Consider the following 13,406-nt stretch of genomic DNA (forward strand, 5'->3'; position numbering starts at 1 on the left):
GGTCTGGATAAACAAAGCCTAAGACTTTCAATTCTATCCCCTGCGGGTTCTTTGTTTGTTTGTTTTGTTTTGTTTTGTTTTGTTTTGTCTGGATAAACAAAGTCTAAGACATTCAATTCTATCCGCTGCGGGTTCTTTGTTTGTTTGTTTGTTTGTTTTGTTTTGTTTTGTTTTACATGAACGAAGGAGATCTTTTGTCTAAAACAGATTTTTTTTTTTTTAAGTCAGGGCTAACTGCCATGGCGGGCCTCACCTGCGCTCCCAGAAACCCACAGCTAAGCCCATGTATGTCATTTATAGTGTAGAGAGCGGTTTCAATCAGTGTCCTGTGACCAAGACCATCTGCGAGTTCGCTGCCACGGGCCAGGGAGGGGTGGCTCATGGAAGAGGTAGCCTGCCCTGGCTGGTGGCCACCAGGGTGTCCTTTGCTCTCTGACTACCCACAGACAGGGCCACTTCTGCCCTCCAGGGATGCTTTGGCCTTGGGAATGTCCAAGAACAAGAGTCAGAGCATGCCTGGGTGTTGAGGTGGGAGAGAATCTGGGAGTAGTTTGCATTTCAAATAGAGCTGTCAGGGAGACCCTAGGAGAGGGCAGCGTTTGAGCAGAGGCTTAGGAGAGGTGGGGGATGAGCCATGTACCTGTCTGCGGGTGGGGTGGGGGTAGTGCTGAAGGCTCAAGGGACTCACTAGTGCTAAAGCCGGGGGCAGAAGTGGGTTTACATCTGGAATGTTCCAGAAACAGCAAGAGAGGTACTGAGGCTAGGCCGGAGTGAGTAGAAGGAGACCCTAGAAGTTCCAGGAGGTCAACTTCCTCGTCAGCCATTCTGCGCATGTGGTTTTGCCAAGGTGGGGTGGATGGGATTCAGGGTGGCAGCAACGGCACGATGCTCTCTCCTTGCTTCTGTTGTCATGCCGACACCATGCCGTCGGGGTAATCCAAGAGAAGTGCAGTCTGCACAGCGTTTTCAAAGGGGACCACTGGCCCACTACTCTGAAGGCAGAGGGAATGGGGAGCAGGAATTGCAGCTGGAGACCTGTGGGGAGGCCCGTGTGCTGATGTGGCCTGGCTCAAGGGACGAGAAGTTGGATTCTGAGTCTTTTGGGCCGGTGGACTTGATGAGGGTATGAGAGTAAGGGAGGAGTCAAAGATGGTGCCCAGGTCTTTTAGAAAAGCATCTTCAGCAGAGGAAGTCTGGCCGGCTGGGTGTCAGTACTCTGGGACCCTCTCTCTGTAGACGCAATTCCCAGTAGAGGCAATGATACATTTGCTACAATCCTAATCTTTTTTTTGATAACTGCTTTCTCTGTTGTCAGGGCTTGTACTCTGCACATCCTGGTCTGCCGACCTTAGCTTCGCCCCAGTTCTCTGGTACCTGGGTCCTGTGCTGTGCTCACCACCGAGCCTCTAGCCACAGTTTTTATGGCGGGGAATATTCCGGGTTCTTTTTTGTTCACAATGGCTGTCGTTACTTTTTTTACACATAAAGTTAGTTTAGGTGGTAGGAAATTGGTGGCTCACATTATTTCTGGAAGGGGACAGAAACTGCCTAGCTTCCCATTGGAAGGGACTGAACCATTTTGCTGGGTACACCAAAGAGCTGACTTTGAGATCCAGTAACTCTAGTTTATGCCTTGATGTTATTTATTTGGGGCCTGTTTTCCCACCGAAGTGGTGTGTCTATTAACATAGAGATGCAAATTACCTTCGATTTAAGAAAAATTCTCCTGCATTATATCTGCAAGTATTTGCTCTTTTCCATGCTTTCATCTTCTTCAGCGTCTCCCTTCTCTTATGTCCTGTAGGTGTGTGTCATTTTCTCTGTGACTTTTTAGCTCATTTACTCCCAATTTAATGTGACTGATATTTTTCATGTCTATCTTCTGCATCTTTTTCCCCGGCAAACTCTGATCTCCTATGAGCTCTCTCCAACCTTGCCTTCATTTTTTACATCGCCTTCCTCCACCCCACCCCACATCTCCAGTACTGCCAGCTCACATGTCTCTCTTTCTTGAACTCTTGTTCCAACAACAAGTGACTGTTTCATTCACAGCTTTCCTCTAAATCAGGGCGACATTTTTCTGGGAAGATTTCATTACTCGGTTTATTTTTTCTATTTCTTCCATTTTTTTGTGGTATCTTTGCTAGATTCTGGCTTCCTTTTTTTAAAAAAATTATTTACTTGTTTGTTTATTTATTTTATTTTATTTTCTTTACTTACAGCGCCTAATATTCTTAGATGATTGTTTGTTTGTTTGTTTGTTTGTTTGTTTGTTTTTACGGTGACATTGGTTAATGAAATCCAATAAGTTTCAGCTGTACACTTTAACAGTAAGGTATATTTATATTTACACTGTGTGTTCACCTTCCATAGTTAGATTTCTTTCTGTCACCACATATTTGACCCCCTTTACCCTGTTCTACCTCCCCGCGTCCCCTCTAGTAACCCCTAGTCTATAGTCCACGTCCATGAGTCTCTGTTTGTTTGTCCTGTTCACTTGTTGCTTTTAGGTTTATATCCCACATAATAAGTGATATCATGTGATTTTCAACTTTTTCTTTCTGGCTTATTTCGCTTAGCATGATTATCTCGAGGTCCATCCATGTGGTCACAAAGGGTGGTATTTCACCGGCTTCCTTTTGAGAACTCACTTTTGAAGAAAATTCACATGCCCAGAAAGAGATTCCCTTGTGTAAACATCTGGTTCCTCACTTAACCCTACTTCTCGGATTCCAAAACCCTCGCCAGGCCCAGGGAAGCCGCTGCTGCACCCAGTCTGTGCATGTTGTGCTCGCTGATGTCGGCTTTGCCCCCTCCCGTGTGCACCCCAACACACTTGGCACAGTTTATGGGAGCTTGCTCAGCTCCACAGCCATGGTCCATCTCTCCATGTCTCTCTGCTCAATGTGCAATGTGGCTGCCACTTACCTATTTTATGCTTGAGATTTTAGCTATCAGGGTGCCTAATTTCATGCAAAATAGAGTTTGTATTTTCTAGTCCTCCTTCTTCCATTCACTTTTGTATAGTTTCCAAGAAAAGAAATGCTGGTTTTATGCTGCCATCTTTAAACCTTAAATCTTATTGTTTTATATAAGCTTTATTAAATTTCGACTTAGTTTTAGAAAAATAAGTAGGAATCCAGGAGAAGCAGGAGAAAGTATCGATTAAGAGAGTGAGCTGAGTTCAGACACACACAACACAGTCTAGTTGTGTTACTGCGAGAAAGTTACTTAACCTGCATGAACCACAGCTTTGTCATGTTGTGAAGCAGATAAAACAAGGGGATTAATGTGATGATTTAGTGAGATGATTCATAGAAAGCATCTATTATGGTGCCTGGCACGTAGCAATTAGTCAATACGCATTAGCTGTTATCATCATCATCGTCGTCATTATCATCAGCTCACATGGTTAGCCAATTGTCCTAAAACCATTTATCGAATAGCCCAGACTTTTCCCACTAACTCGAATTGCTTTATAGTCTATAAAAATAATGTCCCTACCGAAGTCTGATTTTATCCCTTTCTCTGTCACACTGGTCTGTTCTGGCATCAGGACCACACAAATTAGAGGTTTATCTCTTCCTAATTTATTTTAATATCTAGTAAAACAATATTCTCTTCTTCATTTTTCTTTTACAAAAATATCCTAGATTTCACACATGGATTTTTGTTTACCTGTTCTTTTCTAGATGAATGTTAGGATAGCTTTATCAAATTTTCCCCCCAAAAAAATTATTCGGAAAAATTTGAGAGATTGTAATAAATTTAAAAGTTAACAAGGAGAATATCAACATCATCAAAATATTGAAACTTCCTAGTTACTAATATCTATTTCTCCATTTATCCAAATCTTTTGTTATGTGCGTTATTTTATTTCTTCCCTATGTCTGGAGTAATGTTTATAAGTGTCTGCCTACAGTTTTCTTTGGTCCTCTTTGCTTTTCTGAGTGTATCTTCTAGATAATCACCCAAAGTGCTTACCTTATGCTAACGAGATGACAGAATTTTGAAGATTGTATGTGCTGTGTTAAGTTTTGCTCTTTACAATAAATGATGAATCCAAACTGGATGACCGATGGTTCTATCAAATCATGACAAAGTCCACATCCCTCAAAATAAACAGGTGCCAACCCTCGGAAGTGCAGTTCTGATGATAGAAAAATTGGTTTGCTATTCTTCTTCTTAGTAAGCACATTCAGGCTTATAAATGGCGTAACCCTTCAAGTTTGGTTCATTCTCTGATGAAAAAAAAAAAGATTTAATGTTTTTCAAATGCATTTATGCTTTATTTCTGTCTTCGCTGGGACCTTTTAATAATGAGACAGTTTCTCTCTCTCAGTTAGGAATTAATAGATCATCCTCTACAGCTATTTAATTGAGATGGCTTAACAGTGTAGTTACACTTCATATTGTAATTCTGCAGTATAAATGTGTCAAGTACTGCAAGTGTTTTTCTAGTGAAAATTCTTGGAGGAAAGGAAAACATATGTGTTTTTGACATGAACAGTCTTGTAACTTTCTCACATTCTATCAGCATTTTATTAGATTTTTAGGGTTCTATAACACAGTTCTATATAATTTATAACTCCCATACATTTTGAGATTTCTTGGTTTGCTGCCTTATGGATATATTTTTTAAATCCTGCATTTGGCTGCATTTTCAGGTTGTGTGTTTTTTACTAGATGTGGCTCCCACCCAGTCTGCAGTTAACTTCGCAAAAGGTATCAGCAACTTTCACAGATTTTCAACCTGTGGACCAAATTTAAACATTTAAATAAAAATTACAGGCTTTCTCTTGGTTTTTAAATTTTAAATTATAATTTTTAATTTATGTATATATAACATATATAATTTACTTAAATTAAAATTATAAATTTTAAATTTTAAAAGGATTTAAATGAAATCCTTTATCTTTATCCTAAAGAAGATGTTATCCATGAAAAAGATTTTTATAATTTATAAAACCAAATCCTTAAAACATAAATCAACTTTTATAGGAGAAACAACGTGATCATCTCGAAGACGATAAAAAATTAGCTGATAATATTCAACATCCAATCCTGATTAAAATAAGAAGAAAAATAAATTTTTGTAAAACAGCAATGTGGAAGCACTTTTTAAGAACCAATCACTTTGGCAAATGAAGGAAAAAATGGCAGAGTCTAGCAGATACATAGAGAAAAGATATGGATGGATTGCTCACTGAAGGACAAGTACGCATTGCTCCATGAAATGATGCTCCAACTTAACTATAGGTAAAAATAAGCCCAAACAAAAGATACGAAAGAAAAAATAAAAAGACAGTTAAATTATGCAAATTAAATTATTGCAATGTATACTGTTCTAATAAAGATTAAAAACAATTACGAGCGTACATGTATGAGGAAAAATTAACCCCAGCCAGCGCTGTTGGAAATAAAATTGGCACATCTTTTAGTAAGCAACTTAGCAATGCATTTTAACATTTAAACATGCAGATTCCTACCCCAAGAATTAACTCAAGAGATTGGCCATCAATCAACTAATGAGTTGATTGGCAAGTAGGGAGGCTCATTGTGACATGGTCCGTATTCTTGTGGAATAGGAAAGACAGAAAGTCGACTAATCCTAAAATGATTCAACAATTATAAGCAGAAAAAAAATTTAAATAACATCACAAAAATAGCTGCTTCTTTTCAGTTAGATTTTTTTTTATTATTATTGATTTCAATTTTAGTTTTGTGGAAATAGAACATAGTCTGTGTTATTTTTATCTCATAGAATCTATTGAAATTTGTATTATGGTTCACAATATTGTCTGTCTTTTTAAATTTTTTTTTTCAATTAGAGTTGACATTTAATATCATTTTATGTTTGTTTCAGGTGTACAACACAGTGATTAGACATTTACATCATTTAAGAAATGATGCCCCTGATTCGTCTAGTACCCACCTGGCACCATATGTAGTTATTACAATATTATTGACTATACTCCCTAAGCTGTACTTCACATCCCTGTGACTATTTTGTAACTACCAATTTGTACTTTTTAGTCCCTTCATCCTTTTCTCCCTGCCCACTCCCTCCCATCTGACAACCATCACTTCGTTCTGTTATCTATGAGTCTATTTCTGTTCTGTTTATTTACTTTCTTCATTAGATTCCACATAAAAGTGAGATCATATGGTATTTGTCTTTCTCTGACTTATTTCACTTAGCATAATATTCTCTTTTGATAACCGTTCCATGTCCACGCAAAACCAATGTGTTTTCTGTTATTGTCGGGTGTAGAAGTCTATAAATGGCAGTTAATTTATAGTGGTATTAAAATCTTACATATTTTAAATGTTTATTATGCCCTTTTCATTGTTCTCCTTTTCAGACAATAATTACTCAATATTAGAAGGCTTGATATTGTTCCAGAGCTCTAGGACAATCTATTCTGTATTTTTTTACTCTTCTTCAATTTTTGTTTCATTTTGGGTAATTTCTATTGATGTATCCTCAATTTTACTAATTCTTTCCTCTGCTGTGTCCAACTTGCTGATTAGCTTATTTAACAAATTCTTCATATCTAATATGTTTTTGTCATTTCTATCATTTTATTTATCTGTCTTTTTTATGTAGTTTTTTAATTTTCTTTTACTTTCTGCTCAGTTAACCATAAAAATGATGCGTTCATTTAACAATAGTAATACACTGTGATCTTACAGTTCTCATCATTTGTTTCTTAATATACATCTATATTTTCAATTATAGTAGACATAAATATTAGTTTCATGTGTGCAATGTAGTAATTAGTTGAAGTGATCACCCCAATAAATCCATTACCCATCTGACACCATACATAGTGATTGCAATATTATTACTGTTTTCTTAGGCTATGCTTTACATCCCCATGACTATTTTGTAGCAGTCAATTTGCTTCTTAATCCTTTCCCCTTTTTACCCACTCCACCAACCCCCCTCTCGTCTGGCCACTATCAAAATGTTTTCTATGAATTTGTTTCTGTTTTATTTGTTCGTTTATTTTGTTCTGTAGATTCCACATATAAGTGAAATCATAAGGCATTTGTCTTTCTCTGCCTGACTTACTCTTGTAAGTCAGGCAGCACAATACCCTCTAGGTCCATCCATGTTGTTACAGGTGGCAAGATTTCATTCTTTTTTACAGCTGTATAATACTCCATTGTACATGTGTACCTCCTCTTCTTTATCCATTCATCCATTGATGGACACCCAGGTTGCCTCCGTATGTTCACAATTGTAAATAATGCTGCAATGAACATATGGATGAATACATGTCCCTTCGAAGTAGTGTTTTGGGTTTCTTTGGATAAATATCCAGAAGCGGGATTACTGAGTCCTTCTTTGTCTCTTGTTGTAGCCTTTGTTTTAAAGTCTGTTTTGTCTGATATAAGTATCAATACCTGAGTTTTGGGGTTTTTTTTTTCATTTCCATTTCATAAAATATATTTTTCTGTCTACTTTACTTCCAGTTTGTGTGTGTATTTCAATCTGAAATGAGTCTCTTATAAGTAGCATATGTAAGAGTTTTGTTTTCTTATCCATTCAGCCACCCTATGCCTTTTAATTGGAGCATTTAATCCATTTACATGTGAACTAATTGTTGCTAAATATGTAGTTATTGTCATTTTATCATTTATAGATTTTATTTCTTCTTCTTAAAGAATTGTGATACTGGTTTGGTGGTGATGAATTCCTTTAGCGTTTTTGCTTGTCTGGGAAGCTCTTTATTTGTCTTTCAGTTCTAAACGATAGCTTTACTGAGTAGAGTAATCTTGGTTGTATGATTACTTTAATAACTGAATATTTCCTGCCAATCTCTTCTGGCCTGCAAAGTCTTTGTTGAGAAATCAGCTGACAGTCTTATGGGAGCTCCCTTATAGGAAACTAACTGCTTTTCTTTTGCTGCTTTATAGTTCTGTGTCTTTAACCTTTGGCATTTTAATTATGATGAGTCTTGGTGTGGGCCTCTTTGAGTTCATCTTGTTTAGGACTCTCTGAGTTTCCTGGGCTTGTATGTCTATTTCCTTTGCCAGGATAAGGAAGTTTTTCATCATTATTTTTTGAAATAGGCTTTCAATTCATTGTACTCTCTCTTCTCCTTCTGGTACCTTTATGACGTGAATGTTGATACATTTGTTGTGGTCTCAGAGATCCCTTAAACTATCCTCATTTTTGTGGACCTTTTTTCTTTTTGCCGTTCTGATTGGGTGTTTCCCGCTGCCTTATCTTCCAAATTGCCGATTCGATTCTCTGCTTCCTCTATCTACTGTTGATTCCCTCAAATTTATTTGGTTATTTCTGTTATTGTATTCTCCATTTCTGACTTTATTTTTGTGTTTTCTACCTCTGTTCTTATGTTTCCTATCTCTCTGTCGAAGTTCTCACGGAGATCATCGAGCTTCATGGTAACCCGTGTTTTGAACTCTGCATCTGGCAGGTTGCTTGTCTCCATTTTGTTCATTCCTTCTGTGGAACTTTGTTCTGTTCTTGCATTTGGGACATATTGCTTTGTCTCCTCAGTTTGGCTGCCTCCCTGTGTTTGTTTCTATGCATTAGGTAGGGCTGCCATTCTCCTGGCCTTGGTAGAGTGGCCTTATGTAGTAAGTGTGCTATGGGTCCCAGTGGCACAGTTTCCCTGGTCACCTGAGCCGGGTGTTCCATGTGCCCCTCGTGTGGGTTGTGTGTGCCCTCTTGTAGTTGAGCTTTGGTTGCTGTTTGCACATTGGTGGGAGGGATTGACCCTCAGGCTGATTGTCTGTGAGGGCTGGCCATGTCTACAGTGGAGGAGCTGTTGTGCAGGGGCTGACCTCACAGAGCAGGATTCGCTTTATCAGGGCTCTGGTGCCTGCCCAGTCTGTCCTTTGGGAGCGTCATTAGTGGAGGTGGTTGGGCAGTGCTCTGGTGTGGTCTGAAGCCAGCCAGGTTCGTTGGTTCTGGGGCCTCTTGGGAAGGATTCTATTGCAGGCCAAGGTCAGCCGCTGCATATACCCTACCCAGGCTATTTAGTATGAGCTACAAAGTGATCTGGTTGCCACTTGTGCTGGGCTCGAGGGTGCCTGGGAGAGGCTAATCTGTGAACTGAGGCCAGCTGCCTCTAGTGCCCGGCTTGGGCTGCTCAGCAAGAGTCACAGGGCACGCTGAGGCCAGGTGCTGCCTATTTGGAGTTTGTGAACCTTTAAGACATTTTAGGAAAGTCTGCACCCTGAGCCAAGACAGGCATTTGTATGGAAAAGCCACTGAAAGTGGTTTGGGTGGGACTATAAATCGGGCGGGGTCTCAGAGAATCACCAGGGTGAGGTAAATGGGGTGTGAGCCAGGTTGGTGGAAACTCAGATATGGTACCTGCCTATAGTTGCATGCTGGGTGAGGGGAGGGCTCAACAAAGTGCCTCTGCCAGCACTTCTGTCTGGGAGGAAGTTGCCTCTCCAGACCCAGAAGAGAGCCAAGCAACCTAGCAAGTTCATACAAGCTACCATTTCCCCAGAAATCTCCAGCAACCTTAGTCCTCTGTTTCATTATTTCTAAAATTGTTGTTTTCAAAATAGTTTTATATAGCCCTCCCACATACATCGTATCATAGCTGTGTTATTATTTCCTCTAGTGGAAGCTCTCTGAAGAGAGTGGTGTTTTAATCCTATGCTGTCTTAGTGCAACGACCTGACTTATTTATTTAAATAGCATTACAGGATGCTAGCAGTGCGTGTGTTTCTAGACTGCAGCGTGACTACACTGAGGATTGAAATTTGTGGTACTTGTGTTCTCTTTATAGACTCAATTGTTTGTAGCAAGCGATGTCTTCAAATGCTATGTCCCTGGATTACTCCCTGTCACATCCATGTTACGTCCCCAGGAACCCGAGGAATTTATTTAGTACCGCCAGAGACATCTACTTCTGTAGTCATTCTATGGCGATGCCTTCGAATAATTTATCAGCTACTTAACACTCATTAAATTTGGCTTTTTATGTAGGAACTATCTGTAAGGCCTTTTACTCGTTATCTCAGAGTTTGAAATATTGTCATTTTAAATAAACATATTTCTCTCCAAACAAGAATTTCAATGTTGGAGGAAAGAGAAAAAAAAATTGGCATATCTCATGACTGTCCTCTCTGATATATGTCAAATGTCCATGTCCACTGCTTCTCTTTACTAGTCCAGGTGAACTTGACCTCATGGCCTTCTCATGTGTATTCATGTTTGCATCACTGCTCTTCTTTTTGATTCTGTTCCAGGTGCTGGGGTCCCCCAGTTCCAACCAATTGCCCTGAATGGCCGAATTCAGGTCCTCAGCAACGGGTCTTTGTTGATCAAGCACGTCGTGGAAGAAGACAGCGGCTACTACCTCTGCAAGGTCAGCAACGATGTGGGCGCGGACGTCAGCAAGTCCATGTACCTCACGGTGAAAAGTAAGGAAGAAGAACACTTTGTTTTACCTAAATAGGTCTTTTGGGGCTTAAATTTTCAATCGTTTCCATACCACTCATTTGTTTAAAAACAAAATGTTGGTTTGCTACAGCTAGTTTGATGTTCTGCTGTCCTAGAAACACGAATGAAGTGGAGGATAAAAATCCAGCCAATTGTCAACAGCATGCCCACTGTCCCCTTGAGTCTGGGGTGTGGAACCACGTGCCTCTCTGCCTTTGGGTTCCATGGGCTTTGGTGCAGGCTCTGGGCAACCTGGAAGATGAGTAGATCTCTGCCTGTAGTACCCATATTTCTATCCTATTGGTTTTGTTGTGGAAAAGCCCAATATGTGGTCTCAGAGGCATTTATTTCAGAAATTTATTTTTATACATTTTATTATTTGCAGGCTGGTTTGTCCACAAACTTTCTTTTTAAGATCCTTATGAAATCAAGCAACTAGAGACTTCATTACCAAAACACACAACTACAACAAGACAGAAACATATAGCACTGTGCCTGGTGTTTGCGGTGCTGACCTATTTTATGGGAAAGGACACCTTATAATGAAATCATTTTCATACTTTGGTGACTGAACCTCCAAAGAGAGGACACAATGTGGACTAGCTTTTACCGAGTGCTGCTTGTTAGCACGTGGTCGTGCATCTAGTTTATAGTGAATGGCGCATGTCTTTCCCCATTTACGTAATTTCCTATCAGATTAATCGTGACTTCTCACTGACTACAAGGCTTCTATCAGATTTCCTGTCTTTTAGTTTAATTATGCTATTGATAGGTTGGAAAAGATCTCTATCCTAGGGGCATGGGATTTAAAAGTGAATTTCAGTGGTGTGTGTGCATGTGTGATATTGAAAGACTAGCCACACAACGACTAGCATCCATCCCATTTCATTAATAATTTACTCTAGTTAATCTATTATTTCTAACATAACAATGAAAATATTAAATTATCTATTTTCTATACTTTTAGTAGGTGTCCTGTGTGGCCCAGTGGTGTAGCCTCCCTGATCACCTGCGCTGGGTGTTCCATGGGTGGCCCTTACATGTTGTGTGTGTCCTAATGTTATAGTTGATCCTTGATTGTTGTTGACAAATCAATGGGTGAGATTGACTCTCAGGCTTAATGGCTTTCAGGATTGGCCACACACACAGGGTAGGAACTGCTGCGTGGGGGCTGATCCCACACAGTGGGATTCGCCCCAGTGAGGTAGTGTGCCTGTTGAGACTACCCTTTGTTCGTGCCATTTGTGGGGCTGGTCAGGTGGTATTCTGTTGAGGTCTGACCCCAGACTCCAGGTGTGTTGGTTCTAGGGCACCTTAGCAGGAGCTTCCATGTAAGCCAAGGTCAGCCGCTACCTGTGACCAGTCCAGGGCTACCTACAAAGCAATCCATGGTTGGTTGCTGCCTGAACTGGACCTGAAGGCATGTGGGAGAGGCCATGTGGCAATTTGAGGTCAACTGCCACCAGTACCAGGCTCAGCACAAAGCTCAGGGCACTCCGAGGCCTGAGGCTGCCTGCCAGCTGCCCATAATGCTCAGAAGCTGAAAGAACCTCAGGCACTATGCGAGCTGGGTGAGGCGGGGTCCCAGGGAGTCACCAGAGTCAGGCGAGTGGTATTCCCCAGGTTGGTGCAGATTTGGTGTCGATGCTGAGCCTATGGCTACTCACAAAAGACTCAGACCGCACCAAGGCCAACCACCTCCTGCCTCAGGCCTGTAGACCCCTGAGATTTGTCTAAGAAATATTGCAGCTCCAGCCAGGGCTAGTTGCTTACCACTGGCAGTGTCTTTGGGGGCTCAAGAGTCAAGGCCTGTTGATTGCTGCGAAGGAGCCCCCTGCTGAGAGCACAGGGTAGGGCTGATTGCCTAGCAATGGCAGTGAGTGAGTTTGGTGGGCTGGGGTCTCAGAGAGTCACCAGGTTGGAGTGAGAGGAGCTCACCAGGCCAATCAAATTCCGATTTGGCTGTGATGGGGGGGAGGGCGCAACACAGGCAAGATGGTTCCCCTCTGTAGGCCACACAGTAAGAGAGCTTCCAAAGGGACAATGGTGGCTGTCCCTCCAACCCCTGCCCTGATACTACGAAACTCGGTCTTTCCCTGTATATCTCTTGTGCCTCCCGAGCTGCTGTCCCTCTGCCAGAACCCAGGGTGAGTGCCTGTGATCAAATGATTCTATGCACAGACCCCTTAAGGGGACATTTGAGTTTCTAGCTGCATTCCCTCTCACCAGGACAGCCGGAGTCTCCACTGATTTTCACGGCCAGATGTTGCGGGCACTTCTCTTCCTGGCACTGGAGCCCTGGACTGAGGAGCCTGGTAGGGGCTAGGGCCCCTATCTCCTCCACGGTCTCTCCATAGCCAAGATATATTTACCGATGCTCAGCCACCACATGCATGTGTGGGACCCGCCGTTTTGTGTCTCTGTCCCTTCTACCAGTCTTGAAGTGGTCTCTTCTTTATATCGCTAGTTATAGGATTTTTGTTCAGCTGGTCTTCATATGATTCTCCAGGTTGATTATTCTATAATTTAGTTGATTTTGTGTCTCTGTCCCTCCTACCAGTCTTGAAGTGGTCTCCTCTTTATATCCCTAGTTATACGATTTTTGTTCAGCTGGTCTGATTCTCCAGGTTGATTATTTTATAATTTAGTTGTAATTTTAATGTACTCATGGGAAGAGGCAAGCACAGCATTTACCCACTCTGCCATCTTGATCAGAACACCTATTTGCTATACTTCTATATCATGGAAAAAATAGTTTTGAAATAGGGTTGTGTCAAAGTACACTTTGCACATATCCAATACATAATTTCGACTTCTAAATTTTATACTCTGGAGGAACCGACTTGCAAGAATCCAAAGACAAATTGTCATATCACTTAAATCCAAAGTTGAAATGGCAATTTTAAAAAACAATAAATTGATGAAATATTAAGGAAGCCCAAAAGCTGATAGCCAGTGTTGATCAATG

The 13,406-nt window shown here is 40.8% G+C and overlaps 1 protein-coding gene across 1 annotated transcript in view; it reads left to right on the forward strand.

Moving 5' to 3' along the window:
• The window catches only part of DSCAM (DS cell adhesion molecule), a 540,559-nt gene that overhangs the window by 342,200 nt on the left and 184,953 nt on the right, over positions 1–13,406 (forward strand). The window contains exon 12 of the mRNA XM_015593080.1: positions 10,246–10,419. Coding sequence (XP_015448566.1) covers positions 10,246–10,419 — 174 coding nt within the window. The remainder of the gene's footprint in view (positions 1–10,245; positions 10,420–13,406) is intronic.

This window comes from Pteropus alecto, unplaced genomic scaffold (genome assembly GCF_000325575.1).
Source record: "Pteropus alecto unplaced genomic scaffold, ASM32557v1 scaffold97, whole genome shotgun sequence".
In the NCBI taxonomy this organism is placed as follows: domain Eukaryota; kingdom Metazoa; phylum Chordata; class Mammalia; order Chiroptera; family Pteropodidae; genus Pteropus; species Pteropus alecto.